Source organism: Kryptolebias marmoratus, linkage group LG2 (genome assembly GCF_001649575.2).
Source record: "Kryptolebias marmoratus isolate JLee-2015 linkage group LG2, ASM164957v2, whole genome shotgun sequence".
In the NCBI taxonomy this organism is placed as follows: domain Eukaryota; kingdom Metazoa; phylum Chordata; class Actinopteri; order Cyprinodontiformes; family Rivulidae; genus Kryptolebias; species Kryptolebias marmoratus.
This window is the reverse complement of record NC_051431.1, coordinates 36,061,108-36,084,819: the sequence shown is the minus strand read 5'-3', so window position 1 is coordinate 36,084,819 and position 23,712 is coordinate 36,061,108. Positions and strand designations below refer to the sequence as shown.

General features: G+C 39.0%; 1 protein-coding gene across 1 annotated transcript in view; it reads right to left on the bottom strand.

Moving 5' to 3' along the window:
- The window catches only part of ryr2a (ryanodine receptor 2a (cardiac)), a 509,073-nt gene that overhangs the window by 162,570 nt on the left and 322,791 nt on the right, over positions 1–23,712 (bottom strand). The window contains exons 56-65 of the mRNA XM_037973568.1: positions 23,259–23,337; positions 22,229–22,318; positions 13,959–14,096; positions 13,791–13,868; positions 13,592–13,667; positions 12,961–13,084; positions 10,370–10,485; positions 7,750–7,814; positions 7,134–7,255; positions 4,150–4,199 (exon numbers count right to left, since the gene is read on the bottom strand). Coding sequence (XP_037829496.1) covers positions 4,150–4,199; positions 7,134–7,255; positions 7,750–7,814; positions 10,370–10,485; positions 12,961–13,084; positions 13,592–13,667; positions 13,791–13,868; positions 13,959–14,096; positions 22,229–22,318; positions 23,259–23,337 — 938 coding nt within the window. The remainder of the gene's footprint in view (positions 1–4,149; positions 4,200–7,133; positions 7,256–7,749; positions 7,815–10,369; positions 10,486–12,960; positions 13,085–13,591; positions 13,668–13,790; positions 13,869–13,958; positions 14,097–22,228; positions 22,319–23,258; positions 23,338–23,712) is intronic.

Genomic DNA, 23,712 nt, shown 5'->3' with positions numbered 1-23,712 from the left:
GTCCTCGCCATTTCTCATTATTGAGAATGAAAACCAGCAGGCCCTGGTTTATTGGAGCTACTATGTTGTGTTTTTAAACTAAAGTCTGTGCACTGGGGATGTGGGGCTTTAAGTCCTGCCTACTCTTCTGCACACAATCATGTTACAAGACCTTTCTTTCAAGCATAAAATAATTAACTGCCTCTATAAATATATTAATAATTTATACAGCAGCAAGGTAAGAGCTACAAGAATGCAACCTTGAGCCAGTTTTGGGTCCATAGACTATGTTAAGCAGCAGTTAATGATAACCACTAAGAGGAACTTAATATGAGTTGGCTTTGTCAAGTTAAAAGACATTCTAGATCTGTCAGCACAATTAAAAAAATAAATGAATAAATAAATGAAGGTAATTGTATGTAAATGGTGAATAGTCTGCACTTGTATAGCGCTTTATCTAGTCCAAGGACCCCAAAGCGCTTCACACTACAATCAGTCATTCACCCATTCACCCACACATTCATACACTGATGGTGGTAAGCTACATTGTAGCCACAGCTGCCCTGAGGCGGGCTGACAGAAGTAAGGCTGTCATTAGACCAGCACCACCAAACCCTCTAACCACCACCAGTGGGCAAGGCAGGTGAAGTGTCTTTCCCAAGGACACAACAGCTGAGACGGATGGAGCAGGGGTACGAACCGGCAACCCCCCAATTACAGGACCAACTCCTCCCTCCAGCTGTCCACTGCTGTATATTAGAGTGAAGCTATGTATATTAAAGATTGTATGTATAATTCTGATCCTGCTATGACTTGAGAAAATCCGAAATAAATTTAAACTTGTACAGCCCTTTCTGGTTTTAAAAACCATTAAATATGTATGTTATATAATTATTCCATTCTGGATGAAGACTGGTTCAGATAAATCATTAAAAACTCAAAATAAATCTGGCATTCAAGCCCATAATTAGTGGATGTAAATTCTGGTGGTCACTGTATAACCAGGACTTTCATAAGAACAAATACTCTGGGACCAAACTTATGTTGAAACTCTAGAAATGAGACATTACATTGACCCTGATGCTGGCATAAGCAACAATTAAATCTAGACAAAATAAATGTAAAATGGCAACAGCATAAATAGGCAAATGAATAAGTTCACATACTGAAATCGGATATTTGTTGTTAGAACTCCATAATCAGGGACATGTTAACAAAAAGATGCAGGTGTATGCAGAATTTAAGGTAAGTAGGTTTTTACCTGTCAATGAAATTGACAAGTATGGTAGCATTCCTTCAAACTAAAGACAGCTGCTTCTACGATTACTGCTACGTCTGTCAGCTTATATTGTGCATGTGTGTTTTTAACCCTCTCAAGGCAGGCGTTGCAACAACATATCTGATTTTTCCTGTTACTCAAACTTAATTTGAGCCTGAGAGGGTTAAATAATTAATTTTTATTTCAATAAAATCTGACAACAAAAAACTTTAAAATATAAATTTTACAGAAACAAGTAGAGACTACCAAAACATTTAGTATCCTTAGTTACAAACATGCACACAAAGCATTACTGATTAACTTGAGACACGTTTCTGTTCTGATCAGCTACAACATCTGGCCCACAGAAGGGTGAGATGAAAAACAACATGAAATTAGAATGGCACATGGCAACAGAGAGATATCCAGACAGCATTCTGTTCTTCAAGTTAAAGGGTTAGTTCCCCTCTCAGTGACTTAACTGATATCCAAAGTCTTGTTCCTCATTGTTCCTGCATTGTCAAGTAACTTTGAACATTTTTAAACAGTTCTTTTAGATTTGAAAAGCACTTGTTCACAGTTGTAAAAACCAGTTTTTATCAGTTATATCAAATTCCCAATGCAAGATCTTACATTTCTTCAATAGTCTTTAAAACACTTCTCTATGCCTGTATCACCACTAGATGGGACTACTGCAATTCTCCAAACGCCTTGAACAATTGTCTCTCCATTGCCTGCAGTCAGTCCAAAACACTGCTGCGCATCTTTTAACAGGTACTAGAAGGTATGACCACATTACTTCCTTTTAAGAAAATGGTTGTCTGTTTTTTATCATATTATTTTTTAAGATTCTTTTACTTACTTTTAAAGTTTCAAATGGTTGGGCAACCAATTAACTAACTGAACTTTGTGACTTTTATAACCCCAAAAGAGCTTTGAGATTTTTCAGCGAGATGGTCTCAGTGCAGCCAAGGGCTAAAATAAAGTACAGAGGGGACTGGGCTTTTGTAGTCGCAGCCCCAGAGACTGGAACAACCAACATCTTGATATTTGTACTGCAGTATCTGTAGTCTTTTAAATCCCACCTGAAAACTCACTTTTTATATTGGTTTTTATATTGAATTCAGTTTAAGTAATATCAGATATGTTGTGGTGTTTCCTTGTTTTTGGTTTGTTTTAAGCCCATTTTATATTTGTTGATTTTTATGTGTGATTTTACTGAATTAATTTATTTCATGGTTTTCCTGTTTTTTAAAAAAAAGCTTTTAAAGCACTTTGGTCAACCTTGTTGTTTGTAAATGAGCTATAAAATTCTATTCAAAACTAGAAAATGTGGGTATGAATGCTAAAAAATTCCCAAAAAGGTGAAGTTGATGTGAATATTATATAAACTTTCATGTTAGTTTAATGATTTGAAAAAGGAGATAATTTGCAAGGAGCAGAAGTCTGAACATGCAAAAGAGAAAATTAGAAAATACCTAATTAGTCATAAAATGTCAAAAAGGAAGTATAAGGACACAAACAAAACAAGAATGAAGCTTAAGACAAAAGGACAAATCAAAAAACTAAATTGTTGAATAAGGACATAAAAAGGACAAAAAGAATGCATAAAAAGACAAAAAAGGAAGCGAGAACAAAACAGAACAGAAGCATAAGGATAAGAAATTACTCATAAAGAAATAACAAATGCATTAGAAAACATAAAAGATAAACAAGGGTAAAGAGATAAAAAGAATGTATACAAACACAAAAGTATGCCTAAGAAGAGTAAAATGATCTATTAAGCAACATAAAAAAACAAAAAGTAAGCATAAGAAAACAAACACAAAAAAGAAGCACAAGAAAACATAACGACAAAAAAGAACATAAGATGAAAAATGGCAGCATCAGGAAATACAAATAGAACAAGTAGGCCTAAGTAGATTTTAAGGACGCCAAAGTTTTTGAAGGATTTCAAGAGATTTTGAATGCATTTCAATGAAAAGGGAAAGTAAATAAAGTTTTTTTTTTTTAAAAAACTGTAACATTTACATAAAAACTAAAAGTCATAGATGTGATGTCCTGAACAAGCTGAAGGTTTTGATATGTGAACTGCTAAAATAGCTGAAAGCCTGCTGAAGTAGTTATAGTCCAAAAGTCCTACTGAGGAAACTAGAAACAGGAAAACAATATTACTATTGTACTACTATGCTGACTTAGAATTCCCTCAATAACTAACCTATGTAAAACTGACAGCAATGTAAAAGCTGATACCATTTCAAAAGATTCATCAATTTCTATTCATTATTTTCAATGAAATTTTTAAAATTGTTTTTTTTTTTATGTTGACAGCACTCCACTTTAGTTTTGGCTACATTTGGAATACTTTTTAGCTTGTCAGATTGGTCAAATTACAACTATTTTTTTGTTCAAAATCAAGCAAAGCTCCCACCCCACTCACTTATAAACTATAATTACTAATAGCAGTGGCATTTTTCAACAGGATAACACTTTTTCACTTCAAAGTGGTTGGAGGAAGCATCAGTTGGAGGTGTTGACTCCCAAATTTTACTATCTCAGTCCAAAAAATATTAGACTATAGAAGCCTAAGTAGATTGAGACTAATTCTCTTCCAGGATTTAAATCATCTGCTACAGACAGCTTGATGCCAAACACCACAGCAACTATTCAAAGGTCACCATTGGGACTTATTCAAAAAATGGTGGTTTTAATGTTATAGCTGATCAGTGTGTGTATAAATTTTGAAAATCGAGCTGGATGGATACTGTTCATGTTGATTGTAAAAAGTTTTCAACAATGGTCAATGATCTTCAGGAAGTGATAACATGCCAAAGACAAACAAAACAACAGCATAACTTCAGTATGATTGCTTACAGATGCCTATTTGAGAAAGCTAGTTATATCATTCTTACCAAATAAAGATATCCTATGTCTGACAAGAACTCCGAGTTTGCAAAAGAGACTGAAAAATTCAATGAAAGGGAAATTAGACATTTGAGTCAGCGTAAAAAGAAATCTAAAAAAAATGTTAGATATTCAGACTGAAGACATATTAGAAAATATAAATCAGGAGAGACAAAGACACACAGTCAACAACCTTGTCCACATGGAAACCTTTGTTTGTCTTAAAACAATCTTTTTATTTATTTTTACTAAAAGTATCCAGGCAAACACAGAACTGTTTTTGAACATGACAGTGGGATTACAGGAACAGCTCTAAAATGGTTTAAATCATATTTTAGTTGATAAGATTCCAGTTTGTAAATGTTAATAATGTATCTTCTTCATACACCAATGTTTGTCATGGTATTCCTCAGGGTTCAGTGCTTGGACCAATATTCTTTACTTGATATCCTTCCATTATGTAATGTTTTTAGACAGAATGGGATACATTTTCATTGTTATGCTGATGATACTCATTTATATTTATCCATGAAACCCAATGAATCCAATCAGTTACTTAGATTAAAGACACGTCTTAAAGACATACACCTAGAAGACTTAATTTTCTGCTTTTAAACTCGGACAAAACGTAGGTAGTTGTTTTTGGAATTGAGCATTTTAGGAATAAAATTTGCAGCCTTTAACTTCTTCTGAATTATATTAATTTTGCCTCCAGTTCTATTGTAAAGAATATTGGTGTTATTTTTGATCAAGATGTCTTTTGACCCTCACAATAGAAATGTTACCTGGGCTGCGTTTTTCCACCTGCGTACTATCACTAAAATGCCATGATTTGAGTTTGTCTGTGTTATTTTCCTGTTTGTATTTTTATTTTTCTGATCCTTGTGTTTTTTTATGTTGGTGTATATTGTTTAGTTTTGCTCCTTGGTTTTTTGTGTTCTGGATTAGTGTGTTCTGGATCAGTGTTTTGTTCTTTGTGTTGCCTGTGTCACTATTCACCTGCCCTTAACTCTGTAATTCTCTTGTCTGCTTCCCATGCCCACCTCACCTGTTCCTCGTCATGTCCCAGCTGTAAGACATTTCCCACTCACCCTCTGTTACTTTAAAACCCTCTCTTTTCACTTATGCCTCGCTGGTTCATTTCTTTCCATCTGCTTTTTGATGTTCCCGCACCTGTGTTTTTTTCACGCCACATTCATGATACTTGTGTTTTCACTCTTTGCTTTCTTAGTAAGTTTTTGTTATTTTGCTTTTTGCTGCTACATCAGCCTTTGGTTTTCGTCTCTTTTGTTAATAAATCAGTTTAATTTTTTACTTCACTATGAGTCTGCGTATCGGGTTCGCCTCACTCAACCTTAACAGAATGAACCAGAACCCATCAGACATCATCCCTTTTGAAAATTTCAAAGCCAAGATCCTGACGGATTTGTGAGAGGAACATCCACTCGGCTTCAGCAATGATGCTACATCTTCCTGTCTCACCAAGGGGGTCGGGGTCGACGCCTTTCACCAGGCCGTTCCAGAGGGGGTCGGGGTCAACACCTCTCATTAGGCTGTTCCAGAGGGGGTGGGGGTCGATGACTCTCACCAGATTGCTCCAGAGAGGGTCAATAACGACCTTGTCTTCAAGTCTAGTTTCACTCCTCCAGGGTCCCATGCTCCCAAACCTCCAAGGTCCCACGGTTGTGCACATCCAGGGTTTTCTGGCTCTCCAGGGTTTTCAGCACCTCTGGGGTTTTTCTGGTTCCTCCAAGATACCCACCTTCAGGGTCTTCAGGGCCTTCAGGTTTTCTCGCTCTGAGGTCTTCAAGCGGGACCAAGAGGACTGCTCTCATTTCAGTGTCTCCGAGAGGGTCCACATGGACACCTTTCTCTCACCTGCCTCCAAGAGGCTACTTGAGGACACATCGCTCGCTTGTGGTTTCTAGAGTTTCCAAAAGTAAAATGGGAGGCAGAATTTTCAGTTCTCAGAATCCTGTCTTGTGTAACCAACTTCTAGTTTCTGTAAGTGAGGTTGTCACCCTGTCTACTTTTAAGACTAGGCTTAACACTTTCCTTTTGATAAATCCTTTAGTTAGGGTTGGCTTGGGTTTTCTTTAGGTATGCTGCTACAGGCTTAGACTGCTGGAGGACAAATTGACCCAATTGCTCTACTCTCCATTTTTGGATTTATAATTATTTCTATCATTAACATGTGTTTTTCTTTGTCTTTGTTCCAATTGATACTACATCTGGACCAGTAATTCTGTGTTTGTATCGCTTTCCTGTCCTCTCGAACCTCAGCTGGTTGAAGCAGATGGTTGTTCGTCCTGAGCCCGGTTCTGCTTGAGGTTTCTTCTTGCTAAAAAGGAAGTTTTTCCTTTTCACTGTTGCCTATGTGCTGCTTATGATGGAAGACTGTGACAAAGTGAAGATTAAACGCAATCTGCTGGCTTCCTTAGATAGGTAACTTTTAATAATTGGCTATTTGTAATGTATGTGTATGTTTTTGTACAGTACCCTGTACAAACCTTTCACATCTTCACAAAAACTCGCATAGAAGGTGTCTAAGTTTTCAAACTAGGTTGTCAAGCTGTCACAATTTTATTAGTGCAGTTGCTGTCAAAGATTAAGTTTATTAAACCTTGGTGGATTTGGGAGCGCTTGTGGGTCAGTGCTTAGAGCAGTCATGCTCCAACAAGACAGCTGGAGATTCGATTCCACATGTCGAAGTGTCCCTGGGTAAGTCACTGAACCCCTTACTGCTTCTGATGTGTGTCCCATCGGTGTATGAATGTGATCTAAAGCACTGATTAGACTCTATAGAATGACTTATTCAGATTAACTTTGTAGTTAACCTGAATAACTACATTTATACTACATTTATAGTGCTGTATAAATGTGTGTGGATGGATAAATGAGGGCACAGATTGTGTTGTTAAGCACTTTGAAGGGCCTGGTTGGCTAGAAAGGTGCTATATAAGTACAGTCTATTTACCATTTGTTCACTTACCTGGTTACCATCTCCTTCTCCTTGTTCGAGGCATGGCCTCCACTGCTGATTGGCTGTGTGGCTGTGGACAGGAAGTACAGCCTGTGGTTTTTAAAGTACTGATCCACCAACGGTAAGACAACCTGGTGACAAAATAACATACATGCATTTATTTATGTTTATTAAATAGAGCTTAAAAAGCTTAAATTTTTCTGAAGTTATTTCTGTTTCTGCTATATAATATATTTATATCTTATGTGTAACACGGCATGGCAATTTTACACTAAGACACATCTGCTATCTAATTTAGAAAAAAATTGGTTTCTTACTGCCTCATTAAAAAAGCAGGGCTTTCCCTTGAAAGTTATTTCTACTTGATTGGAGCATATGTTTATTCAATACTTGTATTTATCATTCATCATTAATGATTTCATTACCGATGTTGTCACTTGTGTTTTGTGGTATCAATATTTGATGAACAGAATTTGTCATTTAGATTTGCCAATCTTTTTTTAAGTTTTCAGCAAAGAAAAACCTTAGTTCATTTTGAGTGCAGACCAACAATGAAAAACTAAGGTTATTGAAGGTTTTTTATTTCTCATCTGCACATAGATATTTCTCAGAATTCTCCAGTGACCTTTGCAAAGAACTTTATTTGCTGTTCATGAGGAATCCTCTCTCCCTTCGGTCCTGTTCCCACATCTACAAATGATAGAACAGAAGAAAACACTGTAAGATGCTAGTGTTGAACAAAAAGGGTGTGAATACTTACTAATCAAGTAAGTGGTCAGTAAAATCAAAACCAATGTAGCAAGGGGCTAACTTGAAACCTATCAGAGGCACTACAGGACAAAACAAAAATCTTTAATATTATCAGTTCTATATTATTATCTACAATGAAAACCTGAAAATAAAAAGGAGTGTAGAATCAAGTTGTGCAGTTCTTTGTTATGTACAAGAAAAACACTGTATGCTTATGACTTTTTACAGTATTCATAATATTAGTTTACAAAATACACACCAGCTACATTTTGTACTTTTTTATGTTTCTGAACTAATAAGCTGCCACATGAAATTTTTATATTGCACAAAATTTTGTTTCTTACTTTTGTATGTCCTACATTTAGGCATAATATTAAAATACAAATAATATATAACAGATTGAAAATTTCAATGGGTGACAAAGCAGTTGTTGATCAAAGGTCCAACATAACTTTGTAAAAATCTAAACTCTGGAAAAAAAAATTCCCTACATTTCTATATTAGAACTACACTGCCTGGCCAAAAAAAAAGTTGCCACCAAAAAAAATGGTTTGTTGGCCACCTTTGGCTTTGATTACGGCACACATTTGCTGTTGCATTGTTTTGATAAGCTTCTGCAATGTCACAAAATTTATTTCCATCCAGTGCTCTTACTTTCACTATTAAATGTAGCCCGGAGTTCTACTGTTGTTTTTCTTTGATTTGATTTCACCAAACTTTTAAGTAATCTCAGATCCCGATCATTTAGGATTTTTTTCCGGCCACATTTCTTCCTGTAAGATGATGGGTCCCCACTATTCTTTCAGTTTTTAATAATTTGTTGGACAGTTCCTAACCCAATTTTAGTAGTTTCTGCAATCTCCTTAGATGTTTTCTCTGTTTGATGCATGCCAATGATTTGACTCTTCTCAAACAGACATCTTTACCATGACCACAGGATGTCTTTCGACATGGTTGTTTAAGAAATGAGAAGCAACTCATTGCAGCAGCTTGGGTTAAATAACTTGTTGCCAGATGAAACATAATCGCCCATGCAATAATTATCTCAAAGGAGGCTGGTACCTATTTGCTTACTGTATTTTCCAGACTATAAGGTGCACTTAAAGGCCTTCAATTTTCCTCAAAATGCAACAGTGCACCTTATAATCTGGGGCGCTTTATATATGTAAGTCGTAATGTTTTAGTATGACTTTGGTAAACTACAAAGCTGCACCACTTGCAGTATCCTTCCGTGTGTTTTGAACCGTTTGATTATGTTTGTTATCTCTCATAGAGGGATCATATAAATGCTGATACACACGAACCAGCTCTGCTAGAGCAGTGGTCCCCAACCTTTTTAGCTCAACGGACCGGTTCATTATCAAATAGTATTTTCACGGACCAGCCTTTAAAGATGTGGCAGATAAATACAACAAAATAAAATTATACGACCGGCATGAAAACGGGGGTATTTTTAAAAACATAATAAATGTAAATCCAACATGTCTTCATACTTTGTTAGTTGTGTCCTGGTATTGCGTTGTCAACATGAATAACACCCTCTCCTCCCCCTAATGTTCTCTGGTTAATATAGCAATGTTTAAAAATGCCCTTTAAAATAAGATCCACCACAAATATAAAGTGCACAAAGAATACAACTCACCATAACGCTGAATCAGTGGGAGCCCTGAGCCTGTTTCTCAGTAATGAGACGCTCCTATCTAGGGCTTCCAGAGATGTTTGTTTTTTACTCATTTTGCTGCTTGTCGGTTTGTTTTTAGCGATAACGTATCACGTGTCCTAGATAAGCGTTTTGACACGCATCAAGAGTGAGTCATAGTCAGATGTAGTGGAAAGAATCACTTTTCAAAATAAATGTTGTTCTGACTCCGACAATAAACAAAAATGGAAATACTGTAAGTTAATTATGCTTTCTGTACGGCCCGGTACAAAATGACCCACGGACCTGCATAAGAGCACTGAAATTGTCCATTTTGAATGGAGACTGGCACACGCGGTCCGTGGAAAGTTACAAAAATGACTTTAATATGTGATAAAAGTTAGAAAATGGACCATTCAATGAACTATTCCAGTGCGCCTTATAATCCAGTGCGCCCTATCGTGCAGAAAATACGGTAAATAATCCAGGTGGCAACTTTGTTTTATGTAGGACATATGACAAGGTAAAAAGACCCTTCACATCAGATTTGAAGAGAATATTTCGAGTTAAAAGATAACTAAATCTGGGATTGGGATTCTGTAAAAAAAAAAAAAAAACAACAACAACAACATAAAAGATATCAAAATTCATGTTATAATATGTAAAGTCCATTTTCTGTCCTTTTTAATCTTTGAATGATGTTTCTACACTAAGGTTTGTCTGAGCTACAGAGCTTCCACCAACATGTATGCACCAAAATTTGGGAATCTAGATAAGGACTCAGTTGTACTAGTTAGCTCAAACTACCATTTGTTTTTTCTATTCTTTATTTAAAAAAAAAAAAAAAAAAGCTCACCAAACTCCTTCATGTGTTGGTGAGCCTGGTCTACATATGTGATGACCTGCTGCAGAAAAGTGTAGGCAAATCGCTTCTCAATAGCTGGAGTGTCAAGCTCCTGTGACTTCACACCTCTGGAAATAGACAGAGAAAAAAAATAAATGTAATTTCCATCTTAACCAAACTCACATAAGTGAATTTAAAGGGATATTCTGCTCATTTTTGAAGCAATGTTCTGTCAAGCAGTCACTAACAGTTAGTATCTTTTCAATTTCACACTTGTCTTTGAGCACATGATATGGAAAAAAAGGGCAAAAATCTTTTTCCTGGCTAGGCTAATGGCTTTCCAAACAAGGGCATATTGGGCATATTATTATCACATCTAGTTAGTCCAAAAGTGTACTCAACTTTATAGCCTCAGCACCCTCTGCATAAACAGGGTCTGTCTATTATCAGCACACAGATATTTGCATAGTTAGATGGATGCTGTTCATCTGAGGAAAACAGCAATAAACTAAACAAAAGGCATCAGGCAAAATAGTATAAGTTTAATATTATCTAATGTAGTATAGTTTCACACCAGTATGTCAGATTTGAGGTGTTGTTTTATTAGCCTGAGAAGCATAAAAAAGGGGCCCTTGTTTCCTCCAGGCTAGGCTTATGTCACCACTGAAAAGGCTGAGGTCATATTGATAACTATCATATAGAACATCACTTGAAAAAATGACCATACTGTCCCTTTCAACACAAAATTTAAATTGTTCAGTGAAGACTGGGGTAGGCAATATATCAAATATTTTTAATACATCAAGCTGGTCACGAGCTTTGGGTAATGACTGAAAGAACAAGATCATGGATACAAGCGGCCGAATTGAGTTTTTTCCACAGAGTGTCTGGGCTCTCCCTTAAAGATAGGGTGAGAAGCTCGGTCATCCAGGAGGGGCTCAGAGTAAAGCCACTGCTTTTCCACATCGAGAGGAGCCAGTTGAGGTGACTCGGGCATCTTGTTAGGATGGAAGTCTGGGCCTCTCTGCTTAGGCTGCTGCCCCCGCGACCTAGTCCCGGATAAGCGGAAGATAATAGATGGATGGGTGGACATCAAGCATTGTTCCTTGTATTTTCTTATATGATGATATCTCAACAATCATGAATACACTTTAATGGTAATATTGTTATTCACTTGGAGTTTAGCTTTTCCCAAACACTTTTAATGCGTCACAGATCATTCTATTTTTCATTTAGAAAACTCTGGCAGATTTGCCACTCTCATCCAGAACATTCTTCAGGAGTGAGTTGTGTTTATGTGTAAGAAGAAGAAGGAAATAACTTAACAAAAGTTAGCAAGCTTTCAGAAATGTCAAATTAATAGATGAATATATTTCTGAAGAAAAACAGCTCTGGGTCTATCATTTCGGACTGGTTTGGAGTTTGCAAAGAAGACCTTGAACAAATTAGCTTATTATCAAATTAGATGATTAATGGGATTGGATACTTTGAGATCTGGGCAAGGGATACAATAGTGTATCTGATTTAGGAAATTTATGGAAGTTAACTCATCACCATCAAAATTACTCTGGCTTGTTGAAAGCTACAATTTTCCTAATAATGTTACAAAAGGTGCAAGAAAACTTCACCATGGTGTGTGAGAAAACTGTGGTTGTGGCAGCTGCACAGCCTAGACACACAAGAGATTTAACTATAGTGACATGTTACTGACAAACCAACTTTGAATTAGCCTTCCATTATATGAAGAAGACAATATTAATGAAAATTAGAGGTGTAGCATTCCTTGAGGTAATGCATATCACCCACTGCCTTTCATGCCAGAGTGTTATACTAAGACTGATTTAAACAAAAGTAAAAGTGGAGGTATAGCTGTCCCCCAGTTAACAGATGATGCGCCAACAAGTGCATGCTTGCTGAGTTTTGCTTCATGCAAAGCAGTCGGCCGATCAAGTAGAGATTGTATGCAATCTCTATGGGTTTATTTAACAGGGAAACTCCTTTGCAGCTTGTCATTACTTCTAGCTGGATCATACACTAGCTAACTGGTAAGAAAAAGATCCAGTCACTGCAGGTGATATGATGCACATTTTGCTCTCCTCCTGATTTTATTTTACATGTTTACATTCACATTTTTTACTCAGTAAATAATGGTATTTCAAATGTAACTACAGTATATATATTTTTTCCCTTGTTTCAGCTGCTCCCTTCTATAGGGTTCACCACAGTAAGCAAATTTGCATGAATGATTTGGCAATTGCCATTCTTGAAGCAACCTGGGCTCAAACCCACAGCCTCAGGATTATGAGGCTGTAGCAGAAACCAGTGTTGTGGCAGCAAAAAATCTATTTCCTCAAATCAAGCTGCTACGGCCCAAATATAACTACATACAATACTTAAAATACAATAACCCAAGTAAAAGTATAGATTCAAATAATTACTTTATAAAGTACAAAGTACACAAAATTGAAACTCAGTTACAGCATTGCAAATAAATGTGATATGCTACTTTCCATCTCTGGTAGTATTTCATACTGCAAAAGTATAAAAGTTATTTAAACTATTCATTTTATAGCAGCTTAAAGCAGACAAAGTGTGATTTCTACCTGGATACAGTGTAGCCATTGATCTGAAGGAACTTGAGAATGTCTTGGGCTTTCTCTCTATCTTTGGATTTCTCTTTAGCTGTCAGTGTATCATAAGGAACCAGCAGTGGGTGACTTCCTCCACCTAGAGACAACATCATATTGGACAGAAACATCAACAGGCTAATGTAGAAACAAGTCTTTGAAATAATCATGTTAAAGGGTTTAGTCATCAGTAAACAACTGTGAGCAATAGAAAAAAACCCAAAAGATTTTAGTTGGATTTCAATTTATTACTAACATTTTCATGACAAAGAATGGTATGTTTAAGTTTGACTTTGGTTTAGTTTAGATTGTAGTTTTTGATAGATTTCAATTATAGGTAATAAAAAGGAAAAACCAGAAGGTTTTGCTTTAAACAGTTAGTGTTTGTTGGTTTTAGTTGTGAATTGCTTTCACAAGCTACCATTTAAATTTCACCAAAGTTTTAACAGAAACATTTGAAAGGAGACAGAACTTTTTGTAAAACTGTTTCAGAAATAAGGATATAGGGCTTTGTGTTATATTTATTCCACTCAACAAAAGATAAAAGGATAGCAAAACAAATTAACAGACAAAAATGGTATGACTTGCTAATGTGTTGTGAAAGTACCTTTGGCTTCCAGCTCTATTTTCTTTTTCCTGGCCCAGATATTATGATAATTCTCTGCAAGCAGCTCTGCCATAGACTAAAAAAAACAACAATTATTATCATGGTGGCTGTCTCACAACTGTGCATACTAGTTCCAGAATTTTTTGTGAGATTAGTGTCAACATTTATAATCATATTTCTACGTTTGTATTTCATTTACCTGCATGTCTCTGGACAGTGTAACATTACTCATATCAACAGGCCTTGGACTGAATGCTGGAGCTCCTTCAAAAGATAACTGAAAAAGATAAAATGTGCAAAGTCACTTTTCACAAAATATTTTCTCTGGATACAAAACCTTTAAAAATCATAGGAGCAGTTATGTTACCTGACTAGCCTGTGACATTCGTCTGGATTTGTTGTGGAGGTTGGCAGAGTCTCCTTCCCTGATCCTGTCAATACTCCAGCCCCACGACAGCATGGTTTTCAAAGACTCTTGGACTGGCCAGCAGTAGGCCTCTTTATCCTGCAACATTAACAACCAACTTCAGACCATGGCTGAAAGTAACAATGTGGAAAAATGGCACAAACCCATCCATCCATCCATTTTTATTACTTGCTTCTCCTTTCCGTGTTACGGGGAGCTGGTGCCTTTCTCCAGCAGTCACTGTGTGAGAGGCAGGGGACCCCCTGGACAGGTCGCATTGTGGCCCATCACAGGGCCACATAGAAACAAATGAGCCAAACAACCAGTCACACTCTCATTCACACCTAGGAACAGTTTATGGTTTTATGCATGGTTTTGGGCTGTGGGAGGAAACCAGAGTAGCCGGGGTAAACCCATTGCCTCTTTTCCACCGGCTCTATTTCAGCATACTTGCCAACCATCCCGCATTGGGCGGGACAGTCCCGCATTTAGCCCCCCTGTCCCTTGTCCCGCATCACCCTGTGCGGGACAGCCAAAAGTTCCGCATTTGGCCCTCACACGCCACACTTTACAGTATATTTCTCATGCAAAAAAACCACACACAGCCTTTTTGTCACTTTAACGCTATATTTAGCGAGTTTTCAGATCCCTCTAGCATTTTTTTAAAGCGACTAGCGACAAATCTAGTGACTTTGGTGGCTAAATGTGAGAAAGCACTCATTCTGCAGTGTACCGTAAGCCCCGCCCACTGACAGACTGTCAATCTCACAGCAGAGAGGAGATAAAGTTATATGTGGCGCGATTGTTTTCGTGTGAGTCGTGTTGTCATCTGATGACAGAGAGCTAAAGATGGAGGTTACGTTGTCCCAGATTGACATTCCCAAATGTTGGCAAGTATGTTTCAGAAGTCCCGCTCTACTCTACTCTACTTTGCTCGGCTCTATAAAAAATGCATCTCATTTCCATCAGCCAGTTCGGTCGGTAGCAAAGGAATGCCTCCTTGTGTTGCGGGGGGAGGGGACGCCTAAACTTGACGCCATTTGTGGAGACAACGGAAGCACTATGGACAACTTTGGCCCTGTGTTGTTGCTGTTTTTAGAAATTATGGGGATTCTCCTGAGACTTCAGGAAGAGAGGCGCAGTGGAAGAAATGCTCTGAATGCCGCGATTGTTGCGCAGAGTAGGACAGCTGTTATCCGCCGGAGATTTCAGGCTTTACAGCGCCTTCAGCTGGGGGACAGACGGCATAAACTTTGAGGGGTAAGCTAACACTGTTTGATTATATTCCTACCGTTCGCTCTTTATGCTTGCATCTGACCACACCCATGACCAATGAGTGAACAGGAGCTAAGCTTGTGCCACCCACAAAAGCAGGGGCACCCAGCTGGCCCGACTCCGAAGCAGGGACCAAAAAAGCAGGGACCGGCCTTGAATAAATGCTAGTGGAAACACGCACAAAGCAAGCCGAGTAGAGTGGAGCCAGGACCTTTAGAACCGGTAGAAAAGGGACACATGTGAGCACAGGGAGAACATGTAAATTCCACCCAGAAAGGCCCCAGGTCAGGAAGAAATCCTGCGACCTTCTTGCTGGGAGGTGACAGCTCTAACAACTGCGCAGTTGTGGCACAAAACCAGAAGCCTTCAAAATGAAGCAAGTGTGAAAAATGTAATACTCTGTTTGGATCTAGCACTAACATGTTAGATGCTAAATCCTTCTAGACCAATTTCTCCCAGATGTCCTTAACACATTATGCCTGCTCGGAGGCCAGCAACTTCCCATCTAGCTCAAAGTTTATTGTCCCCCTGAATGAACTGCCCCTGGAGTTCTAAGGGACTGCGCCCCTTTATAAGGCTGGGATGCCTTTGAGTCTCAGAACATCTACAACTCTGATCACCCCAGTACCCAAAAAAGCAGCATTAAAAGTATGAATGATTTATGTCTGATAACTCTTACCCTGAAAGTGAAAAGAAAAAAAAAAAGGTTTTGAGCAGTTTGTCAGGACCCCAATTAAGAACAAAATTAACTTCAATGTGTACCCTCACAGTATGCCAATAGGAAGACCCACTCTACATTAGAACATCAGACACCATGTCATCAGTCATCCACATGGCTCTCATTGAACTGGAGTGTGGGGACTCTTATGTCAGGATTTTCTTCCTGGACTGTGGTTTGATCATCTCCCAGACTACGGCCAACAATTTATTAATGCTTAAAGTTTTTGACACACAGGCCACAGTCTGTTAAAACCCACAACATCTCTGCACTTTATTCATCAACTCCCCCCAGGGATGTGTCCTGACCCACTTGCTGTTCATACTACTCATGTACAGTTGCTCAGCCCAACTCCTAATCAACTGTACTGTAAAGTCTGCAGATGACACAATGGTAGTAGGACTAACATGCCACAATGATGAGTCCTCGTACTAGCAGAAGTTGGAAGATCTGATGGTTTAGTGTGGAAATAATAACCTCTCCAATATTGTGGAGAAGATAAAGGAGCTGGCTGTTGGTTTTCCAACAAATCCTAATTGCATGATTAACTTTATTGAATCAAGACAGATTCTAGCATCAGAGTAGGCAGGCCACATTGTTGTAATAGTAACCTGTTTGTATGACCTTCAGCCATCAGGATTATTTGTGAATCAGCACGTGAAAATGTGTGTGTGTATGTAGGGGTGTGTGTGTGTGTGTGTGTGTTGCAACCTGGAAATATATTTTAGTTATATAATTATTGTTGTTAAGGGATGGATAAAACACTGTGAAACAATATTTGCCTGTGCAATTGAATTGTTTAAGACAGTGTGTTTATGTCTAATTATTTTTGTTCAATCTGAGTTCTTCAATCTGAGTTACACAGTTTGTCATGAGTAGAAGAAGAAGAAGTTCTGTAATGTGATGGGTTGTCTGATCGTCCATGCTCAACTGCTCCAGAGAGAACAATTCTAAAAAAATATATGCAGCGTGGGGCAAATAAAGTTGCCAAACAGAAGATGGAGTCCTATGTGTTTCATGAGTGCAACATAAATTTGGTGTTTCTGCCCGGTTGGATTGTTTTTCTCACTGCGGAGCAAATGAAGACCAGAACGTGAGTGACTGCCATAGCAGTCACTTACTGCCCTCTGTTAGCCTGGAATGCTAATACACCAAGCAAGACGCATTTTATCACGGAAGGAATAACGATATTCACGATTCCCGGTGATAAGCTTATGTCCCTTACTTGGGAAAGAGTATTTGGGGAGATAAAGGAAAAGTTATTGACACTGTCCGAACCGGACATAAGTAGCAATAAGTGGTACTGTACCCAAATATTCTGGCAGAGAAAATGACTATACTCTTGTTCCAAATGTGGAAAAATCTGTTACCATGTCTGCCCCAAACACCAATGTAATTCATCCACTTTACAGTAGAGATCTCAAAACAACACAGACAATGTGGGATAAAGTTAAGGCCAAAGAAATGTGACTTCTTTAAACGTGAAGTCTGTTATGTGGGTCACATTATCTCTGCTGAGAGATACAAAATGAATTCCAAAGAGGTGGAGGCAGTGAAAAACGTTGTGCAGGAGACACCACCAACTGTGAGGGAAGTTAGAAAACTCATGGGCTTCCTCAGTTATTACAGGGCCTTTTCAAGGAGTGCAGCACCACTGCATAATCTGTTAGCAAAGCTGAAGTCTAACCAAAAGGGGAATAGAAAGCAAATGGGAAGAGCCTAAAACAAAATCAGTTACCACCATCCCATCCAGTCCAGTGGACAGAGACCCATAGAGATATTCTCAAAAGAATCATGGATCAGCTGACAAATCCACCTGTCATGGTATATCCAGAGCCATTTGTACTCCATGTGGATGCCTCAGAAGAAGGCCTGGGTGCAGTTCTGTGCTAGTGACAAGGGGGAGCACTCAGAGTTATAGCGTATGGGTCCAGAACATTGACAGCTACAGAGAAAAATTATAAGCTGCAGTCTTGCAAGCTTGAATTTCTGGCACTGAAATGGGGCATAACTGAGCCTTTCCGTGACTATTTGTTTCATGCACCCCATTTTGTAGTATACAGCTATAACAATTTGCTCACATATGTCACAAAAACAGCCAAACTTAATGACACTGCACACCACTGGTTGGCGGAGTTGTCAGACTATAGATTCACTATCAAATACAGGCCAAGTTCATCAAAATGAGATGCAGACTTTTTTTCCCACAGACCAAACTCCACTAAGAAAATCATTCAAGATGGCTAAATAAGCTAAAACATGACAATGCTAAAACTAACGATACAGAACTTTCTAATAGTACTAAAGGCCCGCTAAGCAGCCAACATTAGAATTACTAACTAAAATAGTGAAGGAGGGAGGGGGGGGAGGGAGGGGGGTGACTCAGAAACAGCGGAAAGTGTGCATGTGTGTGTGCTTGTTAGAGGCGGTGGAAGACGATGTGGTGCATGTTGTATGAGTGTGTGTGTGCGTGTGTGTTTGCAGATAGGTCCATGAATCACGTCACAGAGGCCATTGTCTTTGATAATGTGATGGAATGTTATCAGCCAGCCCAGAGCAGATCCACAGATGTCCTTAGGCAGGAGGGAGCAGAGCATCTTATTTACATAAAATCCGGGGAGAAATTGAAGTTAGCTGACCAAGGTTAGCCTAGGGGAGCCAAATTCAATAATTGTTTTGGGTTAGGCAGACATTATGTTTTCTGTCAGCCTTGAAAGTCTTGCTGATACTTCTCAATTGCGAATCCAAACAACCAAATTCTAGGTCCATTCTGCCTGATTCGAGCGATTAACTTCCTCCAAGATGTAACCCATATTATGAGTTCCAGAACCGCAATGCAGTCTGCGGGCCTGTGAAAGGTTCGCATCCAACTTGCGATTCAGCTCCTTAACAGTCTGAGTGTAGTTCACCAAACCCATCAAACGAATTTGACGACAAGTCAGGTAACTGCCTAAACCAAACAGCAGAAATCCTGTTATCAAAAACCCAAATATGTGAAGATCTTCCAAAGAGAAAAATTGTCAGACAAACAATATTCAATTTCCTCCAGGAATCCATTGTGTATCTAGCAAAAAAAATGTCCCCTCGTCGTGAAAATTTGGTCAATTGCGTTGAGAGACCAGCTGACCAGATCCATAGTTTAAAAATTTGGGAGAATATGTAAAATAGAGGCTCCAAAAAGAAAGCAGGGCAAAGAGGCTCTCTCTGCTCCTTCCACCAGGAGCAGACTTGCCTCCTTCCACCAGGAGCAGAGAGAGAGAGAAAAAAAAGCAGCTCATAACACAGATCCAAGTTATAAACAGAAGTTTAGCTCTTGAAATAACACACTCATGCCTTAAACATGAACAAAAACTGAAAGAGGATGAAACCGTAAGGCAGCTCCTCAAAGAGTGGCCTCATGTGCAGATTGATGGTGATGTGATCCTCAGGAGAGAGATGGCATCCAGAACATAGCTGGCCATCCAAGAGTCCCTAAAACCCATCATCTACAAACACCTGCATAAAGATATGTGTCAGGGTTTTGATTGATTTAACCTGCTAAGAAAGAATCACACCAGAGAGGCTCGTTGTCTTTTGTGAAGGCCTTTACAAGAGGAGAAATTCCCAACAGCTCCTAATGGCGTGCTGTCCAGGAATATAAAAACCCTAACATTATGGAACACTTGGGTGCAGATAGGATGGTTGCTCTGGCCAGAATTCGTTTTTACTTGCCTAAAATACAACAGGAAGTTGAGCACCACATTACCCAAGTGTGTCAATGTATAAAAAGAAAGAAACCTAACAGAGTGATTAGGACACCCATCCAGAGTATTAGGACATCTGCACCATTTGAGATGATCTCAACTGACTACTTGCATTTGGAGAAATGTAGAGGTGGTGAAGAATATATACTTGTTGTTGTGGATCATTTCACTAAATATGCACAAGCATATGCAAGCAAGGATGAATCTGGGAAAACTGCAGCCAGGAAACTCTTTGATGACTTTATTATGTGATTTGGATTCCCATCCAGGATACACCATCACCAGGGAAAGGAATTTGAAAACAGTCTCTTCCATAAGCTTCAAAGTTTCTGTGGCATTTGGCAGTCCCCCACCTCACCTTATCATCCCCAAGCAAACCCTGCAGAAAGCATCAACAGAACTCTGCATGGAATGCTGCACACACTTGAGGAGACACAGAAATCAAGATGGAAAGAAAAGTTAAGCAAAATGGCTTAAGTTGCCTACAACTTCACCATTCATGAATCAACTGGATTTTCTCCTTTTTTCCTTCTCTTTGGTCGTGAACCAACTCTGCCTGTCGACTTGATCTTTCCAAAGCAAGGAAAAGAAGTAAACCAATCACATGCCAGTTATGCGGAGAAGTAGACATAATCTATGCAGGAGGCGTACGTAATCGCATGGAAAACACAAAGAAAAATGCAAAAAGAAGACAGAGGAACTATAATCAGTGCACATGGAGCTCCACCCTGAGTCCAGGTAATTATGTTGTGGGGAGAAACCTAACACCTAGAGGAAGACCTGGAAAGCTGCGTAGATACTGGGAGCATGTAATCTATGTTGTCAAAGCACAGAAGGGGTCAAACAGCCCAGTATTTGTTGTAAAACCACTGCATGTAACAGGAAGGGAATGCATATTTCATTGCAACATGCTATTATCATGTCCTTACCTGGTGGAAGAACCGATCATCAGTGGTTTAAACCCAAAAGAGAAAACCAATAAAACCAAAGTAGTTAGAACAAGAAACCAAACAACTGGATGAGATGTTCAACCTGCAGATAAGGACAGTTCCACTGAGAAAGAATACTGTGTTTGGACTGCAGCAAGACAAACTGATTTATCTCTGAGGAATTTCATTCAACAGCTGAAGTTATGACTGAGTCAAAAGGAGTCTTGGAGGAAGAAGTAGACCAGATACATCCTGAGGAAGAGGAGGTTGATTCAGAGGGTGCCAACTCTAATGATGTTCAAAGAGATGAAGGAGCACCTGGAGAATGCCCGAGAAGAAGTAGGCAGCTCAGAAAAAATCTACACTTACGACCAGTTGGGTCACCTGACCTTTAAAGTGCTGAAGAGCTGCTCCAACAGCCCCCACAGAGCGACTTGTCTGGCGGGAGCCGTCTGGCAGAACCTGTACAAGCCAAGCATAGTGAGCCCACTGCCAGCAGCCCAGGACCCAAAAACCCATTGGTCCAGCCAGAAATCCAGGCACCACACAGGCCCCCATGCACCCCCAGCCTCCAAACCTCCTCTGGCCACCTGGTCTTCCTGGTTAGCCCACATTCCAACCCCCCCCTGCCCACATCCCAGTCTCCAGGTCCCAGCTACCACTCCACCTGACCTGCCTGCCAGGCCAGAGATGCCAAGGAGGTTCCCCCTACTCAGCACAAAGGCAGAAACCCCACTGAGAGCTAGAGCAGGCCCCAAACCGGCCAAAGACCCAGCATTGAACCTACCCACACCATCCAGGAGTGGCAGCAGGCCAGGCAGGAGGGCAAAGCAGCCCATGACCGAACCCTGCCTCAGTGCCAGTAGATGCATCAACCCGACTCTATCACCAGTACCTCCACGCTAGACACACTGCCACCCCATGGAAACACCCAATGCCCAGTCCACCCAGTGACAGCACTGCCCCAGTGCCAGCGTCCCTCATCCCCCGTCCACAATGGCGAGGCAAGCCCACATCCTCCACACCACTCAGTGATGTATTTATTTATTGGACACAAAATCGATTCAGGTTTCTTCTGTTGGTTTTTCTTACAAGCAGACATTCTCTCCATGGAAACAAAATCTGAAGATATATTTTTTTTAAAACTTATATATAAACCTGTTTTGTTCTTCCAGTTTCTGAGAATCACTTTTTTGCAATACCGAGAACTGCAAGAAGGGTGTGATACCTATATTTTTCCAAATCCACTTTTGTGATGTCACCAAGAAGTCAAAGTGAGGGACAGGCTGGAACTGTGTATTCTAAGCATGTTGAAAAGTCTTCAGAAAGTTTTAGCCAAAAGCCATACACAGGCAGACAGTGCCAAAGAGCATATAGAAAAACATTTTTGTAGTTTCAACATTTAATATGTTTATGTTTATTTTCTCTTGTGCATAGAATATAGGTTTATGAGATTTGAAATTCATTGCACTGCTTTTATTTACAATTTACACAATGTCCCAAATTTTCCAGACTTGGGATTGTAGATATGCAGTATGTATTCATAAAGTTGCATGCTAATATTACCTTCTCAGAAAGAGTTTTGAACGGCTTCAGAAGAGGATGGCTCTTACTGATCTCACATATCTGTTCTTCATGTGTCCAACCAGCAGAAAACTGGAAAACATAAAAACAAAGTCATTCAAAAGTTTCAAGATTTTTATACTGGTAAAATTTCACTGAAATTTCACTCAATGACAAAAAGGTATGACTTTTTGTTTTTGTGTAAAAGTTTGTATTAAGCAGATGTGTCTCAGTCTCTGGGTGCAATGAGCCAGATGTAACTAACAGGAAGAGTTTCAAACTGAGTTTCTGTTTTGCTAGACACTGTGTGATAGCTGTGTGTGTGTGTGTGTGACACACTACTACCTACGCTTGAGCTTTCTTTTGCACCACTGTTGAACTTTCACATCTGGTTTTGTTTGCCTGGAGAACTATAAATATCTTGTATGCTCTATACTCAGCAGAGAACTTCCTGAGACAGAGCCTTGTGTTCATTCTCTATGCACTTCTCTAATTTCTGCAGAAATAAATACTTAAAAACAGTCTCTGAGTTCAGAACTTTATTTCGCCAATTCCTCCCATCATCTTAGCAAGGAAAAACGTTCAGACAAAGCATTGTAGAATCATTACACATTACCAGAATTTGATGGAAATTGATAGGGGTCTTATTTTGGGTTTACATGAGGGTGGGGCTGTTATGTAAGTGTATGTCAAAGCCAGAATGCAGACTCGTGGCTTTGACAAAAATAAAACTAATTTAATAACAAAAATTTTAAATGAAAACAAATCTGACGTGGCAGCAAAAACTAAGCAACAAAAATCTTTCTGGCAGGTGAGGTAAATGTGGAAGAAAAAACCATGGAACTTGACTGTGGCAAGGAAAAACACAAGAGCATGAACATCAGCATAAAAAGAATGAACCAGTGAGTAATGAGTGACAAAGACCAGATTATATAGGCAGATAAATGAGGAAGTTACAAATCAGGTGACTGATTTGGTCCCACGCCATTTTACAAATATACAACTCAGATTTTATATCACCTTGTTTTCTTACCTTGTCTATGCACCACCTTTCATGGTTGTGCTCTGCATATCTGGATATGAAACAGTCCAGTTTTTCAGGGATAATAACACTGAAGAAGAGAGCAAAAAAATATGAAACAGGCTCTACTGTTGTCAAGGCTGATCTGAACTTCATACTTTTACTCAGGTTGTTTTCTGTTTACTGTTTATATTTCTGTGTTTTTAATTTATTTTGTTTTAATCTCATTCTATGTTTGATGGTTGGCGTAAATTCTGAAGCACTTTGGTCAACTACAGTTGTTTTAAATGTGCTATATAAATAAAATTGGCATAGGCATTAATATTGAAAAAGTATACAAAACTGTCACGACGAGGTCTGAGCGTGGCGAACCCAAGACGCAGACTCATTTTTCAAAAAACAAAAACTGATTTAATAAAACAACAAAACTAGAAAACAAAAAGCTGACGTGGCAGCAAAACAAACT